General features: G+C 40.7%; 1 protein-coding gene across 2 annotated transcripts in view; it reads right to left on the reverse strand.

The window, feature by feature from the left end:
- RIMS4 (regulating synaptic membrane exocytosis 4) overlaps nucleotides 1-24,362 on the reverse strand; it is a 117,213-nt gene extending 92,851 nt beyond the window's left edge. For both annotated transcript variants that reach the window (XM_089513933.1, XM_089513932.1), the window contains exon 1: nucleotides 23,896-24,362. In XM_089513933.1, the coding sequence (XP_089370059.1) occupies nucleotides 23,896-23,992 (97 nt within the window). In that variant the 5' untranslated portion in view covers nucleotides 23,993-24,362. The remainder of the gene's footprint in view (nucleotides 1-23,895) is intronic.
- Between the last annotated feature and the right edge of the window lie 1,612 nt (nucleotides 24,363-25,974).

Consider the following 25,974-nt stretch of genomic DNA (forward strand, 5'->3'; position numbering starts at 1 on the left):
GAGGAGAGACATCAACACATTTTACCCAAAAATCTTCTTTTTTTTCCCCCTCTCCATGCTTCTGAATTTCACTTACCATTTTCATAACCAGCTATCTGGTTTTGCATAGGATCATAGGAAATTGCCTTCTATCAGGTCAGACTACCCATCTTCAAGTAATTAATTAAATTGTCAAGTTACTTTTTCAACTGCAACACCTAGAATTCCCCCAGCCAGCATTGCTAGGGGGTTGTGGGAATTGTATTTCCAAAGCAACTTTTACAAACTCTGATTTTCCCCAGCATAAACTAATCTGACTGGCAATGGCTTTCCACAGTTTCTGGCAGAAGCTTCTCCTATCACACAATACCTTAACTTTGAAATGAGAGAAGCCAGTGACTGAATATGGAATCTTCTATATGTGAAATAAATACTTCAGTGCTGAATAAGATTCCTTTCCCCAGGTAACCTCTGCCCATGCTAGCCACTTATACATCATTCCAAAAAACAGAAATGCAAATTTTTAAAAATGTATATCAAATTGCTTTGAACATTGTATATGCTAGCAGCAACAAGTGTCGGGTTTTGCCTTGAGCAAGGAGACAGACCACTTTTGTTGGAATGGGGGAAACTTCTAATTTCTATAGCTCCCTCTTTTCTCCCCTCGCTTCTCCATATCTTCAATCTCTCTCTCTCTACAGGCTCCTTCCCGTCAGACTTCAAACATGCTCTCATTTCCCCAATTCTGAAAAAACCTTCTCTTGACCCCTCCTCTTTGTCTAGTTATCGTCCGATTTCTCTTCTTCCCTTTCTTTCTGGGGTTGTTTATTCTCGCTGTCTTGAGTTTCTTGCAGCCAACTCCATCCTCGATCCTTTTCAGTCTGGTTTCCACCCAAGGCATTCCACAGAGACAGCTCTCACTAAGATCTCGAATGACCTTTTACAGGCCAAGGCTAATGGCCTTTACTCTGTTCTCATCCTTCTTGATTTGTCTGCAGCTTTTGACACCATTGATCACAGCCTTCTAGTTGACATACTCTCTGACCTTGGGTTCTCAGACTCTGTTCTCGACTGGTTTAGATCTTATTTGTCAGACAGATCTTTTGTAGTGGTTGCAGGGGGTCAGACTTCTTCTCCTGTTCCCTTATCTGTTGGAGTTCCCCAGGGCTCTGTTCTGGGTCCCCTTCTGTTTTCTCTCTACACACTGTCCTTAGGAAAACTCATCAGCTCTTTTGGTTTTTCCTACCATCTGTATGCCGATGACACCCAGTTGTATCTTTCCGCCCCTGACCTTTTTCCAAGGTTTGAACAGCAAGTTTCATCTTGCCTCACAGCCGTCTCGCAGTGGATGCGCCATCGGCGTTTGAAGCTCAACATGTCCAAGACGGAGCTTCTTGTCTTTCCTCCTAAGTCCACCCTTCAACACTCCTTTTCTGTCTCTGTGGACAACATTTCTATTCAACCAGTCCAGCAAGCCCGCAGTCTTGGTTTTATCTTTGATTCTTCTCTGTCGTGTATCCCTCAGATCCAGACCACAGCCAAGGCTTGTAGATTCTTTTTGTACAATATTGCTAAAATCCGACCTTATCTTTCCGCCTCTACTGCCAAGATCCTGGTCCATGCCCTAGTGATCTCATGACTTGATTACTGTAACATCCTTCTGGCAGGGCTTCCTCTTTCTCACCTCCGTTCTTTAATTTCTGTCCAGCATTCAGCTGCACGCATTATCACATCTGCCCATCGCTGTGACCATATCTCTCCTGTGTTGGCATCCCTTCACTGGCTCCCCCTCCCTTTCCGCATTCAGTATAAGCTCCTGCTGCCAACATTTAAAGCCCTCCATGGACTGGCCCCTCCTTACTTATCAGACCTTATTTCTCCTCACCTTCCAACTAGGGCCCTCCGTTCTGGTAGTCAAGGTCTACTGTCCCAGCCCAGGATTTCCTCTGCCCCATCTCGGATTTGCCCCTTTTCACTCGCTGCCCCTCACTCCTGGAACCTTCTTCCCCTGCGAGCAAGAGCCATCACTTCTTTAACCAGCTTCAAAACGGAATTGAAGACCATCCTGTTCAGAGAAGCCTTCCCAGGCATTGCATAATTGTCGCTTACTATTTGATGTTCTTTTGGTGCCTGTTTTATTGAATCATTTCCTATATTGCTATGTATTTTATATGTATTATCCTACTAGAAAGGCCCCTTCCCCACCACCACTCCCTTTGTGTCGTGTCTTTTTAGATTGTAAGCCTGAGGGCAGGGAACCGTCCAATTAAAAAGATTGTATGTATAGCGCTGTGTAAATTTACAGCGCTTTATAAATAAAGGTTAATAATAATAATAATAATAATAAACAACTTTGTTGGATACAGCTAAATAGCCTTGGTCTACAACATGAGTCCAGATCAGGCATCTGCCTACCAGCCAATTGCGACTGATTCACCAGTCAACCTGCCTGATGGCTGGTGGAAACTCATTCACCCAGCCCACCATCTGGTAGGAATTCACTTGGACAGAAGGTGTTGTGTCCTTGCCACCTGGGAGAGAGTTAGAGCCATATGATTCTGAGCTGGGCATGACCTCCAATGTCCCCTAAGCACATTTTTATATTGGGCATGGTGGGTGCATGGGCCCCATCTACCCCAAACTCGATCTGACCTCTATGCCAAAACTGCCCAAAGCTGAGTCAGTATTACTAGTGTGATACCACTGACAAAACAATTGTCTATGGGGGGGGGGCACTGTGGGAGGTTGACAATCAAAGCTAAATGATGATTCACATGGTCGGAGGAAAACAGTTTAAATGGGTCTGAAGAGGACCTGAATGAAACCTTCAGTTGCTCCTGAGCCCTGGCCCTGACAACCAACTAAACTGCTTTTGATCGGTTATCCTTCTCTATACTCTATACCTGAGACCCAGAAAACTACATGGGCTTCTGAGAAAAATCAAGGCACTCAGAACATGGCACCCATCCTTTGTACACAGCTCCCATCTGAAAATTGATATTGAAGGCAGAGGGTGAGAGGAGTAGAGTGGAAACGTGTAAAAGACAGGGAATGGTTGGGAAGAAGAGGAAAGGAGAAGTGAGACGGAAAAGAAAGAGAAAGGAGGTAGTAGAAGGTAAGAGGGAAGAGTGTTTAAGGTACAGTGAGCCCGCGCCATACACGGGCTTCCCTTCTGCAGCTTTTAGCATACACTGAAGCCCCGGTACAATATAATGGGGCATGAGCAAACGCGATTTTTCCCTTACATGGGGGGAGGGGGGGGAGAAAGATCCCGGAAGGGAGGACTGTATAAAGGAGGTAGGAGAAGAAAGAAGATGGAAGATGAAAGAAGATGATGAAGATGGTAAAAAAAAGAAGAAAAGAAGAAAAGAAAATGTATTAGTGTGTTGTATGTTTGACCTAAATGTTATTGTTTGTATGTCTGTTTAATATGATAAATAAAAAAATAAATAAAAAGATAAATTAGTGTATAAATACTAAAATTACTATAATTAAAATAGAAATCTCATCTCCTCATAAAATAGAAGATTATAATCAGATATGTGCTTGCTGAATCTGCTGCCCAGGTTCTAATAGTTAACACGACTCTGAGGCTTTAAAATCTGCCTCCCCTGCTTGCCAAATACCCCCCACTGAAGAGGAGATGCTGGAGGACATTTGGGCAGCGTTTTTCTGGAGGGCTATAGACTGGATTTGCCTCCCTTCTCAGTAACATCAGGACTAGGGAGACTCAGAGGGAGAGTGGCCTGTTCTAGCCCCAGTATGCTATTTGTAATTGGTTGTTATTTTTGCTGCCATTGGAGATTGTTTATATTGATGGTTATGTTATGCATGGTTTGACTATCTTGCTATGTTATGTATTTGTAAATTTGTGTATAATTATTCAAACTGTTATTGTGCTTCATTATTCTGTAATGCTGAGGGTTATGATTGAGAGGAGGTGGAGATAAGGGATTTTTTTTTCAAAATGTGATTTTATTGTAATTTGCATTTTATTGTCATTTTCTGTTTTGTAATCCACCTTGATTCCTTCAGGAAAAGGTGGAATATAAATAAATAAATAAATAAATAAATAAATAAATAAATTATTATTATTATTTCAAAGCCCCTCCCTACCTGCAAATAGTGGACTGTCTTCTGTAAACCATAACCATCTTGTTTCATAATTTCTATTTCAGAGGCTGCATCTGCACAGCAGAAATAATGCAGTTTGGCACTGCTTTAAATGCCATGGGTCAATGCTATGGAATTCTGGGATTTGTAGTTTGTTATGGCAGCAAAGCTTCTGATAGAAAAAGCTAAAAATCACAGGATTCTATAACATGTAGCCATATTTATTTATTTATTAAAATATTTTTTTTAGAATTCTGTAATAACAAGTGTATCAATCCCTACTCATTCAATCCGCACAAAATTAACAATATGCCAAATACAATCATACTTCATCAAATTACCTACAAATAATATACAGTAGCTATCTATGTATTTAACCATCTACCAATCCATATGTACTCTGCAATTTTTGCTCTACCTGTACAATATAATAATATAATAATAATAATATTTATTTGTATCCCGCCTCTCCCTGTATTGGATCAAGGCGGGTAACAACAAACATAAGAGCAATAAAAATAAAACACAACAAGCCACAAGTAAAAACAGCAAAACATATCAAATCCAATTCCCTATCTCCCTCCCACCTTAAAATAGCGTTAAAAACAACAATTCCCAATAAAATGCTACCAATAAAGTAGTCTATAAAAGCAAGGACAATCACAGTCCGGTGGGAACAGCTATGCAACTGGAGAGTGAACATTCCGAGGAGGTCAGTTTGGGAAGGCCTGCCAGAAGAGATCCGTTTTTATGCCAAAAATCCAGTTGATTAGCCAGAGGCCCATCTTGAAAATACATTAAAAATAAGTGCCAGATTGCTTCAAAATTTTTGTCCTTTATTTCTCCTCTCATCATATGAAAATGGCTGGCCAGTTTTTCTGCAAACACAATTGACCATTTTCTATTAAAATATCTATGAAATGAAAGTCATCGGGCATCTTACAAGTTCTAGCAATCTCAGCTCTCACAGCTCCTACAAGGATTGCCAACAGGTCTTTATAACACATGGAGCCTTAAGAATTAAAACAGTGGTAACTGATTACTTTCATATCAGTGGGGTGCTGAAACTGCTCCAGGGTTTAGTCTCCAGAGTCCTCCAGGGATTAGTTTAGTCTAGATCCTAGCATTCACTGGTTCGTGAAACTTATTGTTGACCCCAGGCTAGCCTCTCCACTTGATCCACTTCACAGGGATGTGGTGAGGATGAAAGTCATGTACACTGCCTTGAGTTCTTCGGAAGGAGACCAGTTTATAAATGTAGCTATAAAAAGGAGCTATCCTAGTGCTGAACTCTATCTTTAAAATAGGTTCAAAACCTTGGATAACTCCTTCAAAATGTGGTCTACACCATTGATTGGATTCACTGCCAGGCTGTCATGGAAGACACTGACTGACACTAAGTTATACTGGTACCCAAGTGCTACAATTCTGGAGAGTAGATATATTGTCAGATGATGGAATGGTTTTTCAAAAACATGCTAGGAGAGCACACTTACCAGCCAGGAAGAACATGAGACAAAATAATAATAATAATAATAATAATAATAATAATAATAATAATAATAATAGTTTTATTTATATACCGCCCTTCTTACAATCAGGGCGGTGCACAACAAGTCAATACAAAATACATATTGCAAATGCAAAAACATTTAAAACCCGTATTAAAACCCATTCTAGCCAGCTACCCCTGCTGTCAGAGGGGGGGAGACTAACTAGGACTTATGTCTGGGAATGCCAAACGAAACAGGAAGGTTTTTAAGTCCTTCCTGAACTGAGCCAGGGAGGTGGCCGAGCGGAGCTCTATGGGCAGCGTGTTCCAGAGGGTCGGGGCAATGATGGTATATGACCTCCTTGATGTGGAGGCTAATCTAGCCCCTGGGACCTTCAAAAGTTGCTGCCCAGATGTTCTGAGGGTGCGGGGCGGAATGTGTGGGGAGAGGCGGTCCTCTAGGTATCCTGGGCCCAAGCCATGTAGGGCTTTATAGGTTATAACCAACACCTTGTATTGCGCCCGGAAGCGAATAGGCAGCCAATACAGATCTTTAAGTACAGGTGTAATATGACTGGCCCTGGATGTACCAATGACCAGTCTGGCTGCCATGTTCTGTACCATCTGTAGCTTCCGGGTATGGTACAAGGGTTGCCCCATGTAGAGCGCAAAGATAACGTTTAATAGGCCCAGCATGAACAAGACTACTAAACTGTGGGGTTGAGGAAACACCATTTAATAGGCCCAGCAACATAAACACAGATCCAAGTTTTTTTAACCTCCTGGGGAGAAGAGCCTTGGGGAGTTTCAAGTGGATATTGCTTACTTTGGGGAGAACTGATGCCAGGGTACAGACTTTGGCTGAATGTCTACTCACCCATGTTCAACTGGTAACATTGCAGACATCAAAAAACACTGTAGGACTCCAGTGATCATTCATTCAAAAGGAAATTATTCCTGTGCAGTGCCACTAAAATGAAGCCTGGATGACACTGAAACACAACTTGGTGGGTTGTAGCATCCAAAGTGCTGAACAGATGTTAAGAGAACATAATGCTTCCATTCAAATTGGTTAATTCAGGGTTTTTTTAATTGGAACACTGCAAAGACAGCAATATCAAGCAGAAATCAAGACGGCAATAATCAGAATTCAAAGTTTGGTGATGAAACGCAGTCATATGGAAGGTTCTGCTTAGATGTGTTACTAATTTCCAGATTTTTCTAATTTGAAAATATGCACAGAAAACAGAATATATTGGCACTATCTACTGCCTTCCCCATTTATCACATTGGAAAAATGCTGGAAGGATTGTTAACCCAGTTCAAGGAAGTCGATAATGCTGAACAAATTAAGTTTTTACTGTCTGAGTACAATATAGTTATTATGTTTAGCTTGTTAAAAAAAAAAAAAAAAAGGCCAGACCCGGAAATGTAGGAATAGTTTCACAGACCTCCAATGGATCAATTCTCAAACTAATTACTATATAGGTAGTGAGATTTATTATCTATATTTTTATTTTACACAAGATCTAATATAACCGAGCTATGAATAATGAAGTTCTTCATATATGAACTTACTAGGTGGCTTTAAGCAAACCATTGTTTTACTCTTACATCTGCAATATGGGCAATAATACTGACTTACTTCACAACATTTTCTTAACAATTATAACTAGATAATACATGTGAAAAGTTTGGAGCACTCAAAAGGGCTACACATATATTAAATATTACACTGTATTTTATTTTAAAAGCTCTAGTAGCTATGCTGCCTATTTATTTATTTTTTAAAAATGTAAATCCACATTAGAGTCTGGATGGCCATCTGAAGGGAGTGGTTTGATGGTGTATTCCTGCATGGCAGGGAACTGGGCTGGATGGTCCTTGAAGTCTTTTCCAACTCTATGATTCTATGATGCTATATTAGGGTGATACTTGATTCAAAATAGTGTACAAGCTTTCTGAGCTCTTAACCACAAACTGTATTGGTGATGCTATTTAGGGTATGAAGTCCACCTTTGGTAAACAGGGAGTTGACAGACATTCAAATCAAGTTCTCTTGGATGCAAAGATCCAGCATGGTACGGTTTGAGTGATGGACTAGGATTCTATGAAACCTGATTCAAATCCCCACTCAGCCATGGAAACCCACTAAGTGACTCTGGGCAGGTCACACTCTCTCAGCCTCAGTGGAAGGCAATTAAAAAAAACACTCTGAACAAATCTTCCCAAGAAAAGCCAACAGGTCTACCTTAGGATTGCCATAAGTCAGAAGCAACTTGAAGGCACACAACAACAACAAAGGTGCAAGATGGTTTCAGGTCCACCTGGGACTCTTTCAAGAGCTGCTGGCAAAGAATAAAACAAACAAACAATGGGGAATCAACATCGCCTACTACCTGTTGTTTGGGTTTGTTTATAATATCACCTGATTAATGGTTAGTAGAACTGAAAAGGCTGTACATTATTTTGTGACCTTGATGTAGCCTAATAAAGGTGACTTTTTAAAAATGCTATATTATTTTTAGTTTAAGTGGTTAAAATATTTTTGGGATAAACAGAATTGCACAAAAAACACCATGCATGTAGCTCATTCTTTTAAATGTTGACTTTTTAATGGATAAGTACTGCTGTACATTTTACTGGCATGCTATTAAATTGCTTTTAATTCATTTGCATTTTAATATAACTTTTCATGTTTGTGTCTGTACATTTGATATTCTTGTGGGAAGACACCTTGAGTCCCAATTTGAGGGAAATGCAGGACATCAAATAAATAATTAAATAAAGAAAATCTACCTCAGACCTTTGGGAGAATTTGGGAGTAGAAAATTCATTGCTTAGAAAACTCATCCAAGTAAATGATTCCAGTGACAACTATGCAGCTGCACTAAATAAAATGCATACATGTATCAGAAATAACACTTGAAAGTCAGAGAGCTACAAGCATTTCAAGATTTCTCTTGACATACATAACTGACACTCCAAAGGATTTCATTCCTCTGTCTATGTGTTTTGCTTTGTTTTGTGTGTTTAAAGCTAGGACAGATATAGTTTTGAGATAATAAATATTGCATGGGAATTAATTTTACATGAATTGAAACAGGCAAGAGAACATTTGCTCTTCGACAGAAACATATCCAGGGACACGTTTATTTAAGAACAAATTGACAGTAACAAGATCCAGACAAAAATTATCTTCCTGGCCACCTTCTCTCCATTAATAGAAGTATTTCACCTGTGTAATTTAAAAGTGCCTTCCAAGCCCTCTCTCTCCAATTGTTGCTGAAACTGACAAGTTATCATCACACTTAAACTATATTATTAATATCATCATCATTGTCGTCATCGTCATCATCATCATCCTTTTGGTTAGTCACAACTGGAATTATATCCATTCAATTAATTGTTGAATAGGAAGTCAACACATAGGTAAATCCAATTATTTCAATGGGTCTACTTTAAGTAGGACTAGCAACAGAATTCAGGCTATTATTATTATTATTATCAGACTGATGGCTATGCAGGAAGATGGATTCATGACTGCATGATAACCTTCTTATTTGGGTTCACCTGGGACTGGATGCATTTCCCCTTAAATACATTTTTAGTTCCTCACCTGTCATTTCGCCCCCATGTAGTCATACACATTTAGACATGGGCCTGTTACAGACTGCCAAAATAAAGCTGCTTCGGGTCTCTTTGGAGGTATGCTATTTAAATGATGCATGGGTCCTAAGAGTCCGGAGGTCGCGCCAAAGCCACACTCCATTCCTAAGCACTTGAGTGAAGCTTTGGTGCAGCTTCTGGATTCTTAGGATGCATGTATCATTTAAACAGCATACCTCCAAAGAGACCCGAAGCAGCTTTATTTTGGCAGTCTGTAACAGGCCATGATTTCTTTCCAACATTTCAACCTCTGCACAATAGGAAATTGTACCTTTCATCACTTTAAAGAGGCACAGCAATTTCCCCTGTTTTTCCTCTCCTTCTATCATCTTGAGCAACTGTGGCAGAGCCATTTCTTTCACCATCTCTTGGCTCTCAGGGGAGCACCTTGTTGCTTTTATTGACCTTGGAAGAATCAGTGAAACTGGCAAAGATTTTCCCATACCTTGTCAGTTTTACTGGAGAACAGAGACATGGGGATCAGAGCAAATGATACTGGGGGAAGGCGTGAAATAGAGATGGAAAGCCTATTTATAATTATTCATTCCCAAGTTGGGGGGGGGGGTGTCAACACTCAAGAAACCCTGCCAGGAAAAATAACAGACCAGCAAGAATTTTGCATAATTTTCTCTCAGTATTTGAGGTTCCAAAGTGTTGTTCAGAGGAGTGCTTTCTCTTGGTCCTACCATTATCACAGGCCTTTTTGGTAAAGATATGGAACAAATGTTTCTTAGTGGCTGATCCCAGGCTATTGAATGCCCTTCCAGAGGCTGACCCTTCTCTCTATTCTTATTTCAGGTAAAGGGTTTTTTATTATTATTTAAATAGCCTTTTGGAGATTAAACTAGTTGCAGAAGAGTCCTTTTATGGAGGGAATACTGTATTTTTATTTTTATTCTTAGTTTTTAAAAAATGATTGTATATGTATTAAAATGAATCATGATTTAATATGATAGCTTGTTCAAATACAAATACAGTGGTATCCTCTGGAGTTTGATTTCAGGACGCCTCAATGGATGCAAAAATCCGTGGATGTTTAAGTCCCATTATATACAATGGCATAGTAAAATGGTGTCTCTTATATAAAAGGGCAACAACATTTACTTTTATTAATTTCAAGCCATGGATAGTTGAGTCTGTGGATGCAGAATCCATGGATTCAGAGGGCCAACTATAAAGTGATCGATAGATGGATTACCTTTATTGTATAATATTCTTTCCTCAAAATGCATACTAAGATTTTAAAACATGAATGTTAGGATCTTTTTTCCCATTGTCTGTGATTCAAGTACACATCCCAATCAAGACAAATCAAGACAAAAAGAAGTGCCAACATTTGCAGGGAGGGGGGGTCACATTAGAACTATTCAGATAACAAAATATTTGCCAGTGAGCAGAATGCACGTCTCACAAGTGTCCAGGGAGGCTGCAAAACTTCAAGCCAATGAGGATTAACTGTCCTTTTACCAAGCCATCAAATTAACATCTCATTTAGATTGACTCTGACACGTTTGTTGGCAATACTGTACAATTTATTCTGTCATTCCATCATACAGTGTAATACACTCAATACAAAATATGATATCATCCTGACTGCTTTGAAAAGTAGTTAATGCTTTGGCTTCCAAACAGGCAGGATCTTATTCCTGTGACAGGGAAGGTATTTAAGAGTAGACACTATTTTTAAAAACCAGGGTCTGCTGAAGATAATGAAGAAACAGCATCTCCTCCCCCACATTCCACACGAAGAAGCAAATTGGACTAGCAGATGAACTTTTGTTCCATGCTGGCACATCTATCACACCTGCGGGCAGCCAGCAGCCTAGTTTTGGGGATGCAGAACAGGCTGTGTGACACATGTAGCTCCATCCTTCAAAAGAAGAGGAATCAAACACCTGAGGCTCTTTACCTATCCAAAGAGGCTAGTTCAGTTATTTTGGCTATGACTTTTTTAAAAACTTACTTGTGTGTGTTTCAAGCTTTTAACCCATATCTATTTGGTTCAGGATTCAGAAAAATAATATAGTCAAGCCCTCCATATCCACAGATTCCTTATCCGTGGATTCAACCATCCATGTCTTGAAAATATTCAAAAAATATATAAATTCCAAAAAGATTTTGCCGTTTTATATAAGGGCACCACTTTACTACATCACTGTATTTAATGGGATTTGAGCTTTCATGGATTTTGGTATCTACAGGAGGTTGTGGGACTAAACCCCAGTGGATACCAAAGGCCCACTATATAAAAAGAAAACACTTAATTGGGTCAATTGCATAAGCATGAGCTTTTTACTAGAGATATACCAGTTCTGAGAATCAAAATGGATGGTGTGTGGACAGCATGCCAGACTGCCAGGAGCCCTGACTCAGTCATACAAATCTCTCAGACCAGCCTACCTGACAAGGTTGTTATGCAGATCAGAAAGGTGCAGCAGAGAACCCAATAAAGCATCCCAGATTCCAAAGAGGAAAGACAGGCTACAAAATAAAACATACACTTTCATTTCTGTGTGCTACATAGAAGGTTAATCCATGGATGGAATGTTTATAGTCCATACTTAACATAAAAAATGAAATATATTAATATGTTCACATTTGCGCTCCTTATCTGCGTAAGTACGTATGCCATTACAGCAAGAGCTGAAATTGATAGGTTCACATTTTGTAGGGCTCTGAGTATATTACAAATCAGGATACAGCTATAACTGTCGTGGTATCATCCAAAGAATTCTGAGGATTTTCATTGATGGACAGTACTAAGAATTCTCTGAGGAACAATGAAAGACCTCACCAAAGGCAGTTCCTTGAAAAGAAGGAATAACTATGAAGCTAGTATGCAGCATGCTTCATCAGTGAGTCTGGCTTTTCACAATGCTGTCAAGTTACACCTCCAATGTTAACATTATCCATACTATTTCACTGAAGCAGTAGTTGAGCTTCCCTGTTCTTAGAAATGTTGTCCTGGAATGGAACAATCGGAGGGACTATCCAGCAAGATTTAGTTGTTCTTCCCAAGATATTGAGTCCAGCCAGTCTTGCAAGAAGGGTTACCAGCTTTGGCACACTGGACTGGAGTCTCTGTGAACTACAGTACTATGTTTCTGTGCACCTTCCCAGACAAGGAGAAAAATTTCAAGGTGAATAACATTGGTAATGGAAAAAGTCTAATTTTTCTGATAAGGTGTGTAAACTAACCTCTGCTCATTCCTAGCTGGTATCAGGACTCCGCCAACAAATACCAGGTGCTATATGCTATATTTCAGAGGAAGGAACTGGCATGGGGGAGAGGAGAGAAGGGGGAAGATTCTTGTCTTTTCCAGTAGACTCATGTGAAAGCAAATGGCTATAGCCTCGCCTGGCTTGTGTATTCTTCTTCATTAATAGCTTTTGCCACCTTAGCCAAACTATGATGTTGCTTGCCCATACATATCCTGGTTTTCATCTGTGAGATGTTTGCGGGTATGCTACAATAGTTTCACTGCTCCAGTAACCCTTAAGACAAGTTTTAGGGCTTTCTCACATAAGCACTCTGTCTTCCGTAAAATATCCCCGAAGTCTCTTTGCTGGCAATATATACCTTCAAAAAGCAATAGAGGGTTCAGAGGTCGAATTCTTGCTGCTGGAAGAAGGAATTCATAGGTTGCTCAAAAAGAAGATGATATGTAGCCCAGCATAAATTAGACTGACTGCTTAACCTTGGGTCTGAAATTCAATTCAAGACCTTTCTTTCATTTTATTTCATGTTCTTGTTAATCCATTCCTGCTGAAGATAGTTGGATATCTTCAAGGAGAAGGGAGAAGGACTCGTCAAGATTGATGCTCTAGACTGACAGAGATAGAAGTTTAGTTAAGAGATGGATTTCTGATGAGTACTCAGCTGTGAAATCACTTTCTTCACCAGAAAGTCTGACTTCCCTTTAGGCTTTGATATGGTTTGGCATAGATTTAGGTACACACTGTCTCTATTAAATCATTCAGAAGGCAAAGGAAGAAATTGCAATGTCGGAGTAATACCAGTATATTGGCATTGTATGACAGACAGATTTGCAAACACAATTGCTCATGAAAGATGGCATGGTTAAGGTTAAAAATATAATGTCAAGGAAATGGGCTGCGGCAGAGAAAAGGAAATGAGATATGGGGGAAAACATCATTCAGCAAAACAAGCACTATAAACAAACAAAACCCAGGAGACATCTAGTTATATGATAAATTCAAGATTAGCCCTTCTGTAGGTTAGCACTAAATCATAGGTGGTGGAGAGGATTTCAGCATCCTGGCCCCTCAGGACTTTACCCAGAATTGTCTGCTTTGATTTCAAAAATTCTCTAAGGCAAGGATGCAGAACCTTTAATCAGGATGCTGCCAGTGAAATTCCTACAAGATGTTTTTGTTGTTATTTCAGATAAGGAATTAAAAGTATTTAGACTTTATTTTGCACAGAACAGAGCAGTGCTTTGCAGACATGAAAGCTGCTACAATGAACTTGCCTATTTCCCAGTGACCAACCCCAGAATTTGTCCATGTCTTGTCTGATTCCTGGGGAAACGTCCAAATTGGTAAGAATTAACATCTAGACCCGCACATTTTGCTTTAGGCTCACCTAATTATTGTCCCCGAGACAGTTCCTAAATTGGACTTCAGCCTTCAGGCTAAAAATGCTTCACTATATTAGGGCTTTAAAGGTAAACCTTTAAAGGCAAATGTGAAAGGTATGGGCAATATTACTCTCACCTACTCTGTAAACAGCTTCCTGGATTTTACTGTGCCATGTCTCTGGAAGTACTATAAATGCAATTAACTTTAATTTTGTATAAGTGTTTGCTCTTCGACAGTAATTTACAATGCTCTACATCACAAAAGATATCCTCTTAATAAACTGCAATCAATCTGATCTGTTTATTGGGTTGTGTACAGTCATTTCTTGCCTTCATTTGATAGTGTATGTCTGTGTTATAGCCATTCTGTCCTGTTACTAATGGCATCTCCTGTAAACTCCTTCACAAATAGCTAAACTAATTCCTTGCTTGCTTGCTTGCTTGCTTGCTTGCTTGCTTGCTTGCTTGCTTGCTTGCTTGCTTCCTTCCTTCCTTCCTTCCTTCCTTCCTTCCTTCCTTCTAAAGAAGAGCATTTCAGTCGTCAAGAGGCAATGGGTAGAAAATTGAAATAAATCCTTAACTAGTAAACAATGGGGGCAGTGGAAACTGCTCAGCATTTCCCATGTTATGGTTCTCCCACTAGATTTTGCTGCAAGTTAATGTGACAGTAAGTTTCATCTCAACATATGTAGCCTTCACATTCTCAGGAGGTGTATCTGATAGGTTTTGGTTTCAGCAGAAACTAGCAGTCTGATCTAGTTTTAAAAACCTGAACACTGAAGAATCTCGGGGTGTATTGATGGGGCGACTTTCCTCATTTCCTGCAATAGCATTCCTTGTATTCAGAAATTGTATTGCAATGCAGAATTCCATGCCTATGCGAACAAGACAAATTCCTTCCATACCTGTCCATCATATTTTGCACTGTAATTTTTTATTTATTTTTTGAAACTCCAAATATTAGCATTTGGTTCATGCAACTATTAAACTTCTGAGCTAAAATACCCTATAGTCAGCTCCTGTATTTTCATAAATAGAAGCTGGCCATTGGTAATTGGTGCCAGAATGCATTGCTAGGAGTAAACTGATACCTACATATTGCAGTACCAGTAATTTGTGCAATATGAAACCTTCTTCTTGGAACAAAGTCTAACTGCAGACTTCAGAGCCAACTGATTTGACCTAAGTTTCCCACTTTTTTGAATCACCTAGCCTTTGTGGGGTAGTGGTTTGAGTGTTGGACCATGACTCTGGAGACCAGGGTTCAAAGCTCTGCTCAGCCATGGAAATTCACTGGTGACCTTGCGCAAATTTCTCAGCCTCATAGGAAGCCAAAGACAAATCCCATTTGAACAAATTCTGCCAAAAAAACAACAACACCCTGTGATAGGTCCATCTTACGGTTGCCATAAGTCAAAAACCACTTGAAGGCACACAAGAACAACAAAACCAGATGGAGTTCTGAAGCCTGCACAATAGTGGAGATTTTCTTTATTGTTCTAATAAATATTAAAAACCATGCGATAAATGTACTTTTATCAAAGACATGTATTTTCCAATTGTGGATTTCAGGGAGGGGGGGTTTCCTTCTTAAATATGGACTACTGAATAACTATTGTTATTTCAGTCATCCATATTTAAGAAGAAGAAAACCCAATAACTATTGTTATTCAGTCATCGTATCTGGACACAAGAGATTTGCTTTTTGTCTTTACCCTGGTTTTTTGTTCTGATCAGAGATGCCTGGATAGAAGGTAGGTGGCAGTTTGTTGTTGTTGTTGTTGTTGTTGTTGCTGTTGTGTGCCTTCAAGTTGTTTCCAACTTATGAAGACTCTAAAATGAACCTTTCATGGAGTTTTCTTGGCAAGATTTGTTCAGAAGAGGTTTGTCATTGCCTTTTCCTGAGGCTGAGGGCATATGACTTGCTCAAAGTCACCCAGTGGATTTCATGGCTGAGCGGAGAATTGAACCCTGGTCTCCAGAATCATAGTCCAACACTCAAACCAATATGCAACAGTGGAGGAAGAGAGAGCCAATCTTTAAGCTGCTGGGACAATTGAGACTATAGAGCAGTGGTAAGTTTTGAAGTACAGGTACTCCTCATCTTTATCGCCATCCCACAGGGAGAGTAGGAAAAAAATGCTGGCAGTTTCATTGATCCATATGAACAAACCATTTCCAGTTTTCATCTCCATCAGGTACATGTCTTTTAAAAATCTAATGGTTCTTAATTATCTATTGAAAACTCAGGCAGCCCAAAATATGTTGCATTGCTGGGAAAATCCATTCCACATACACTTATATAGCTACTTTGAGGATTGCTCCTAAGTTCATTGGAGATAGCAAGGTTCAGAATCAAAATATCTTTGTGCTTTGATTCTTCAAGTCCTGGTTCCATTAAGACATTAAGTCTGAGTCAGGCACAATTGGTCTGAAGCTGCTTCCAGATGAAACTAAAATAAAACACAAGCAGCAAGGCAATTCAGCCTTAAATGCGCAATGTGTTGCCCCATTTCAACTTATCACCTTCTCCAAAAGACTTAGTTATATTGAGGAAATATCACACACCAGTTCTTCCTTGCCTAGCCCATCTGCCACTACTGCTGATGCAGTGACAGCTTCTAACTCATTACTGGAAAGTATAACACAACCCAAAATACAAATAACAGTGACATCTTTATCAGGCCAACCAAGGTACAAAATACAACACCCTAGCTTTCAAAGCACACTGGTTTCTTCAGGAGGCACAGATGGTAAAAATCGTTTAGAGGGAAAATGTGATGGTATCTGTCCTTTATGTTTGGTTGTGAAAGCTGGACAGTGAAGAAAGCTGACAAGAAAATCAGTTCATTTAAGATGTGGTGCTGGAAAAAACTGCTACGGATACTCATTTGACTTAGAAAACACAAAACCATGATCTCCATGTAGGTTAGATTTGGATGAGAGCTGGTACTTTTAGCATACTAACTACTCTAGCTTCATATGTAGGTAAGATTTTGACATGAGATTGAAATCAGTTATTCTCAGAGCTTGAAAAGTTACTTTTAACATTTTATTTGATATGTAACTCAATATTAAAACTAACACTCATTATATTTTTTTTAAAAAATAGCTCCTTTCACTGTTTGCTTATTTAATTGTCACCCTTTCTTCCAGAATTCTAAAAACAAATACAATATAGATTTTAAAATTTTAAAATTTAACAGAAACATGTGTAACATTAAAAAGAATTTACAAGATCCATCACAACAATAAAAAGATAAAAAGTAGCATTGTGCACTATTAAAAACAAGTGTTTTGCATCAACTACTTTAGTATATTTCAGTGTACTCAGGATCGATATTTAGTCACAATTGTGACATTATTGCCACGACTGTAATTTCCTCCCAACCTGCTATATTGGGCACCATACAGGCAGAACTGCATGGAGCTGCATAGAGAGCGGGGGCCCCAGTCTCCTGGCAACTGGAGCATGGGAGAATGGGGTTTCTATCAGGTTTGGCAGGGCCAAGCCAGGAGAGGTTACTTACTTAAGTATGGCTAGCTAAGTAGCTGATATAGAATACTTGCCATTGTCTTTAAAACAGCCAGTTCGCAAAAGCATGTCAGAGGGAAAAAATGAGGAGACCATTCCAGCCTCCTAGAAAATACTGAAGTACAGTTTATTGAATAGCCCGAGGGCCGTTTCAAAATACTAGTAACGTAGTATTAAAGCAGTGCCACACACCTATATATAAAATGTAAATATAGTGCACTAGGTGCAATAAACCCCAATACAATATAGATACATATGAATAACCTGAGCATGCACCAGAACCAGAACATGCACCACTTGTATACAGCTTATACATATCTAAAAAGTATACAATATATGCTAAAAGATATACTAATAAACAGGTAAAAATAAAATGGTTACACAATTGAACAGTAATATGTAAGATAGTTACCATAGAAAGTAAAACAGAATTAAAATTGAAATTGAAATGGGAGGCAGAAATAACATAAAACATCCGTCATCGTATGTCAAATCTGTTCATCACCCTTACAATTAACACCAATCATCCCCACATATCTAGATCTCAACAGTGATGCTTTATGAAGGAACCGAGCTGTGGCAATAGAAATTTTTGAATCTTGTCCACTCATAAAGTATGATATTCTGATGTGGGTATCCCAGAATATTGTTCGTTTAATATAGGGATGAAGGTATTGCTCCCTTTCCACTTGGTACAGATTACATCTAAACAAAATGTGTGCTAGATCCTCAATTTCATGATCCCCACAAATACAAGTTCGTTCATTATAAGGGATACCCTGGAATCTTCCATGTCTAACCATGGTATCAAGTTGGTCGAATCTTGCTCGGGTGAATGCCTCTCTGAGATGTTTAGGGATCTGTATTTTTAGATAAGATGGCATTTGAAAGGACCGTTTGTATTGGCTCAACCATTTTAAGTTGCTTACCCTATCCTAGAAAATACATTTCAGGTCCTAGAAGCAAACGCTGAAAAGGTCCTCTCTTACATCCCCACCAGGCATATTTTTTGTTTAAAAAAAAGTAAATGGCCTAAAATTCTGGGGAAGAAAACTCAAAATGCCCCTAAAGCATTCCCCTCACAACAGCACAAAGTAACAAGTAAACATTACCTGATACATAAAAACATTGCTACCTGTTAATGTTATTTTGAAGAGTAGCTGTTTTTAGACACTCATTGCCTCCCCAAAGTAACACCTGTTGTATTACAGTAATTTCAATTGAGAGCTTTTTTTTTAATTGTAACTGTACTATTTTACTGAAATAATCTCCTGGAAGAGATTCAACTCATTCCTACTTTGGATGCCTTTAAGAAGGCATTGAAAACTCACCTTTTCCGACAAGCATACCCCCCTGACTCTCTATAAAGGAAACCACTCTCAAATAGAAATCTACCTCAGGATGTTAACTGTGATCTGTATATTGTATGTTTTTAGATAATATTTTATTTTTTATAAGCTGATTTTAAATAACTGTAATTAGAATTGCTATGTACCGTTGAATTAGACATTGACTGTAATCCCACCTCGATCCGTCAGGAGAGGTGGGAAAAACATAAATAATAATAATTATTATTATTACTGTAACATCATATAATCAATTTAATTATAGTACACATACTCCAAGCTGTTTTGTTCAGATGTAGGCCATGAGATTAACTAGGGCCTGGAAGATCATAATCTTAGATCTTCTGTCCCACACTGCATGTTTACATCTTTCAGTCTACAAATGATTTCTTCCAACATATGTGAGCATTTGACTTTGATTACTTTAAAAATTCAGAAATGGTTCAGGTATACCTATACCCATTGCTTTTCAAGTGGCTTGCTTCAAGTGCCATGGACAATTTGTGTAGTCCATACATCATTCCAGGTCCTGAATTGATTAATGCTCCAGATTTTAAACAAGCACTAAGCTTTGTATGATGCCCCTTATGTGTGTTTGTTTGTGTAGATGTTCCATATCATTCCTAATCTAGGGCATTACTTGGCTGCTCTTATTTCACTACTGGATGCTGGGTGTTGTTGTTTTCTTAAAATAAGGATAAATAGATGATTTACAGTTTGAGAATTGGGGAAGGTATAGATGAGATGTAAGCTAAGACTTAATTCAGTTTTTTAAAGGGTGTATATGTATAGTATGGTATAAGAGAAAAACTTCAATTGTTAGTTGAACATAGCCTGAATATGATATATTGTGTTTGGTGCTTACAATAAAAGAATATGGTGGAGAAAAGGATAAAGATGTACATTTCCACTGTTTCCCCAGTAAATCCACAGCAGTTTCCCCTACCAATACACACATCACATGATGTAGTGGTTTGACTGTGATTCTGGAGAATAGGGTTTGATTCCCAGCTTGGCCTTCAAACCACTGGGTGACTTGGGAAAGTCACATGCTCTCAGCTTCTGAGGAAGCAATGACAAACCTCTTCTGAATAAATGTTACCAAGAAATCCCTGTGATAGGGTCATCATAAGTTGAAAGCACACAGCAGCAGTAACAGCAACAACAATAACAACAACAACAACAACAACAACAATTGATCTATTTGTTTCTGGCCACAGTTTTCTCTGACAATACACATCCTCCATTAATTCCAAATTCTCTTTCAGTCTCATGCCTACTAGAAAGGCATTAGTACATGCCATTTGCACATCACCTTTAATGTTATGCCATTTGCACATCACCTTTAAAAAAAACAGCAATACACAACCTTCCCAAAGACAACAGATCCAAGATGACAAGCAACATGCAGCAAGGAAATATGCAAGCAATCGTAGATGACAATAACAATAGCAAATAGCAAGTACATTTCTATTCTGTTTATCAGTGCACTTAAACACTCCCTAAGGGGTTTACAATGTGTAAGCTGATTGCCCCCAACAAGCTGGGTACTCAGGTAGAATCGACCCTGAGCCCCTGGCTGGTATTGAACTCACAACCGTGTGGTTTGTGAGTGAGTGGCTGCAGTACAGGCATTAACCACTGCGCAACCAGGGCTCCTGGCATATGCCCATTGGCCAGATCTGGAAAAGTTACTTCTTTTGGATCTTCTCTAGTGACCACTACTTCTCTAGTGACCATGCTGGCTGATGGGAGACTCTGGGAACTATAGTCCCCAGATAACACCTCCAAGGTCTACCTTAGATGAACTGTAATGAAATAGTGTACAACAAGACTGCTAATGCACACACATCTTAATTAACTGACATCCCTAACCTTTGTTGATGAATGCACCTACACTATTTGTGATTTTTAATACTACAATCCCTCCCATTCCTCATGTTGGCAGCAATGGCTTGTGTAATTTTGCACATTGTTGTCTAGTTTCTGCACATGTCTTGAGTGTTGCTAGATCTTCAAGGCAAGATCAGATTCCAGAGGAAAATGGGAAGATGTGAGTCTGACTTCCCTCCCTGAGTGATCTCAGACTTTCTCCCCCTTATGCCTTCTGAAATGCAAGCCTGGTAGATGGTAAATGGTTTTGCCATAGATTCAAAGAATCATAGAATCATAGAGTTGGAAGACACTCTGTAACCATCCAATCCATCCCCCTGCCATGCAGGAATATACAACCAAAGCACTCCCAACAGAGGGCCATCCAGCTTCTGTTTAAAAAGCTCCAGACTCCACCACTCTCTGAGGCAGCATATTCTACTGCTGAATAGCTCTTACTGTCAGGAGGTTCTTTCTAATGTTTAAGTGGAATCTCTTTTCCTGTAATTTGAATCCATTGCTCCATGTCCTAGTCTCTGGTGCAGCAGAAAAGAAGCTTGTTCCATCCTCAGTATGACACCCCTTCAGATATTTAAACATGGCTGTCATGTCACCTGTTAACCTTCTCTTCCCCAGGCTAAACATACTGAGCTCCATAAGTCGCTCTTCATAGGGCATAGTTTCCAGGCCTTTCACCATTTTGGTCACTCCCTCTAACATGCTTCTGCTTGTCAATATCCCTTTTGAACTGTGGTGCTCAGGACTGGACACAGGTGAGGTCTGGCCAAAGAAGAAGCAGTATGATTTGGTGAATTTTGGCTCTGGGCCATTTCACAAATTTAATAAAGCTACCTAGATTTACCATCAAATCTAGAGATGTCTGAAGACATTTTGCTGCCTGAACTGAAGAGGCAAAAGATGCCATATCTTGGCATATGAGGCAGAAAAACACCACAAGCAAGTCTTCCCATACCTTGCAATAAATGAAGAAGAGTTACAAATTAAATAACAAAAAAAAAATTGCTGTCCTTTCATGATACTCAGTTTCAGCTACCTGCCCACTATTCCCTGTCTTATGGCAAGTCCAGGCCAGGCTGATCCTATGAAGAAGATGTTGTAGCCAATACTGGCCAATGAAGAGTGTAATTTTAAAGTTAATTTGAATGGGTTGATAAAATACTCATCCCTCTCTCCTAGTTAATAGAACCACTTATGCTCCTGCCAGGAAAAAATGACCCTCCTTTTCAAAGTCAACTAGTTGCTGGATTCATTCATCAGAAATATCCCTAGCATGCTGTTCTAAACCCAGCTGCTGGTCCCAATTAGACCAAACTGTAATAGGATTTATATAAGTTGTAATAACCAGTTGATTCAATGGGTCTACACTAGCATCTGAGCCTAGCACCTGGATTTAAGCCAATATTGTTTTAACCAATTAATATATTTAAGCTTTGTGGACTTCAGTGAAGATTGCTTTTACAGATATAGCTTTGCCATAACAGGAGCATACTTTAGCTGTGAATGTTTATTCTTGGAGCAGCAGGCCTTGCTATGTGAACAGCCAAGGTGGTATTTTCTTTCTACAAGATCCATGCTGACGTTTGCATAGCTTGGACAGAATGTACAATCAGAAAGGGCTTTTTTTTTTTAGTTGTATTTAAACTTTTCCCTTTCATCACTTTATCCAGAAGGCTGAAGAGCTTAATAGAAGGATTAAGACTTGCACTGTCCTTTTCTAAATACATTGACTTCAGTGTAAATCAAAAGGCAGGGAGTTCATTTGATTATGAGTAAGAATGACCCTTTAATCCCATGCACACTAATTCAGGATCCGAACTCAGTATGCTTCAAAGTGCATATACACAACATGTGCAGTGGGCAGCAGCTGGCAGATTGCTAAAGGGAATCAGGCGGCTTAAATGGGGGTGTCATCCGTCACTCATACTGAGTCAGGCAGAGATTGAGTCAGTCAGTGTCTCTCTAAACACACTGTCCTGTTGAAAAGCCAAACTGTGCTCACAGATAGCTGGTTCACTGTCCTGTTGGGTAAGAACGGCCCCTATTTGCAGTATGGTTTCATTATATATATATATTTTTAAAATAACAATCCACCAGTTCCTGGGTACAGAGAAAACCACACAAACCCACAACTTTTTATGCACCCAGTGGTGGCTACCTTTTTTGCACCTTGCCTATCATTTCCAGCAAATAATAACCATCCCCATCCGTATGTTGATCACTTCCACCAGCAGCAGCTACCCGACTCAGTTTCTTCATTGCTCTGTACAGTATACCAAAACGCTTTTCCTGTCACTTGTCTCCAAAATGCCCTTGACCTACCCAATGTTAAATCCACTGCTTCTCTGTCACCTTCTTTAATTCCCCACCCCTAGTTCATGTCCTTCACCATTCACACATCAGATGATTGGGTGAGAGGCAGAGAGAAGAAGAAAAAAATGCCCCCCTCCCAAGCTATGAAGGACCTTCCCCATCAGGAGCAGCAGACAAAAATGTAAAACATCCCTGTTGGTTTCATTCATGATCTTTCTTTTCCACAGCTGGAAATGTGTGGGAGAGGCTGGAAGTGTGGAAGCAACTCCTTTACATCATGCTGGTATATATTTAGTACAATGAAAAAGACAGGGGTGGGCAGCAAGCTTTTTCTGTCCTCCTCCCTGATGTCACCCAAGTCTCTAGCATCTCATATCTATTCATTCCCCCTTCAATGAATACATCTTCATAGCAACAAATTAAGGCACACAGTTCCTCAGGATACTGGATTATGTCTTCTCAACTGGAGGAGGAAAGGCAAGTATGTCTGATGAAGGGCAGCCAAGGTAATATTACATACTGCCTCCGCTACACCTCAGCCTTCCTGAACAGGGTCCTCTCTAGAGATAACGTTTTCCTACAAGTCCCAGCATCTTTAGGCCACTTGGTCAGGCCCTGGGGTGATGGGATTTGTAGTCCAACCTGTCCCAAAGGAGCCGAGTTGAGGAAAGCTGGTGAAGGTGTGGTCTGTGTCCCAACACACACTTCAGTTTTCTTCTGGGCTGCATCTGCACTGGAGAAATGATCCAGTTTGACACTACTAGAACTGGCCTGGCTAAATGCTATGGAATTCTGGGAATTGTACTTGGTTGTTGGTGCCACAACCAACTACAATTCCCAGAATTCCATAGCATTCAACCAGACCAGTACAAGTGGTGTCAAACTGGATCATTTCTCTAGTGCGGATGAGGTGCCAGTCAGAGCCACAGGTATTCCTTTTTCTACCACATCCCTTACCTGCATCTTCCTCATCGAAGCTGTTCATGCAAGGGAAGTAAATGGCCAAGGCCTCGAAGGAGGCAGAGAGGCTGAGGCGGCTCTGGGATCGCTCCATGAAAAGCCCTGAGCTGCTGCTGCTACTGCCCCCGCCGCCTCCGGGGGCTTCGGCCGCCGCCTGAGGCTTGGCCAGCTTCGACGTCCCATTCTTCACTCGGAGCACAGCCCGCGGCGTCTTGGCTGCTGTGGAGGGGCCTCAAGGAGGTGAGAAATGGGCTGCCCAGAAGAGGACGAGGAGGAGAGGGAGACGGCAATGGGACCCAGGGAGGAGGAGGGAGAAGATGCTACTGAGGATGGAAAGAGCAGGGGAAATCAGGCTGGGAAAGGGAGAGAGGATGCTGGTGGTACCCAAGAGAGAGAGGATGCTGGTGATGAAGGGAGAGAGGAGAGGTGCCCAAGGGGGAGAGGCTGCTATGGTACCCAAGAGAGAAAGGATACTGCTGGTACCCAAGGATTCAAGGATGCTACTGTTAAAGGGAGAGAGAATGCTGGTGGTACTCAAGGGATGGAGAATCTTAGTGGTACCTAAGGGAGGGGGTATGTTAGCGGTGCCCAAGGGAGGGAGGATGCTGATCGTGCCCAAGGGAGATGCTGGTGGTGAAGGGAGAGGGATGCGAGTGGTCCCCAAGGGAGAGAGGAGGCAGGGATGAAGGGTGCTCTCAGGGACCTGCTCCGTCCAGCTGCTGCTGCTGCTCCAAGGGAAGGCTGAGGAGGCTGCAGCTGCTGTCAGCCTGCGGAAAGGGAAGCCGGCTGGTCCTCCCTCTGTTGCAGATGTTCGGGGGGGTGTTGCTGCTGTTCCGAGGAGGGCAGCGGAGAGAGACCCCCCCACCTGCTGCTGCTGCTGCTCTGGGCTGCCTGGCTCAGCTGCTCTGGCCGGCTTCTCCTCCTGACTCAATGGTCCTTCATTCAATCCGGGCTGGAGGGGCGGGGGCTGCCGTGACGTCACGGCTGGGGAGGTAGTCCAGCCAATCAGGGCCGGAGGAGAGATAGGCGAGGAGGGGGCTCTCCAAGGATGCTGGGGAGAGTCGGCGTTGCCAGGCGAAAAAGGATGCAGGGAGCATGCGCACTGGGTCTCTCTCCATCTCTCCAGCTCTATAAAGCCACCCGCACCTGGTCAGTTTAGGAGCTGACTCAGGGGGCATCTACACTGCAGGAATAACGCACTTTGACACCACTCTGCGGTCTCTCAGCTCCATCCTCTGGAATCCTAGGGTTTGCAATTATTTTACAAGGTCTCTCGTCTTCTCTGGTGCCTTACTTACCAAACTACAAATCCTAGGATTTCTGTAGGATGGATCCCTGGCTGTCAAAGTTGTTGTCAAACTGCATTATTTCTGCTGCAGGGTTGATGCACCCACAACCCTTTGGGGTTGGAGGGTTCAGAAGCTCCAGGGCTGGAGCCCCACTGCAGAAATAATCTGGTTTGACACCCCTTTAACTGCCCCGGCTCAATGCTATGGAACACTGGGAATAATAGTTTGTTGCTTTGCTCTGGTGCCACAACAAACTACCATTCTTGGAATCCCAGAAGTTTGAGCTGGGCACTTAAAGTGGTGTCAAACCAGAATGCAGTGCGGATGCAAACCAAGAGGTTAACCCCATGTGTCCAGCAGTGCGTTTTAGGAAGAATTTTTTCCTGGGTGTCCACTCTACCTTTCGAATGTTGATGAGTGGACACTTCTTCACTAGAACCTTGGCATTGAAATAGTGTTGAAAGTGATTTTTTTTTAGAGAGACAAAGAAAGGGAAATACCAGTATATTTGCACACATCAGCATCCTTGCAATTTTTGCTATCCTGCCCACCTTCAGAAAATGTATTGTTGTATGCCTTCAAGTCATTTCTGACGTTTTTGTTGTTGTATGCCTTCATGTCATTTCTGACTTATTGTGACCCTATCCTGGTGTTTTCCTGACATGTTTCTTTAGACGGTGATTGCACCATTTCCATCCTCAGAGGCTGTGAGAGTGTGACTTATCCACGGTCACCTAGTGGGTTAACATGTCCAAGCTGGGTTTCAACTCTGGTCTCCAGAGTCATA

The sequence above is a fragment of the Sceloporus occidentalis genome, unplaced genomic scaffold, assembly GCF_023333645.1.
Source record: "Sceloporus occidentalis isolate IW3139 unplaced genomic scaffold, rSceOcc1.0.p SCAF_3, whole genome shotgun sequence".
In the NCBI taxonomy this organism is placed as follows: Eukaryota; Metazoa; Chordata; class Lepidosauria; order Squamata; family Phrynosomatidae; genus Sceloporus; species Sceloporus occidentalis.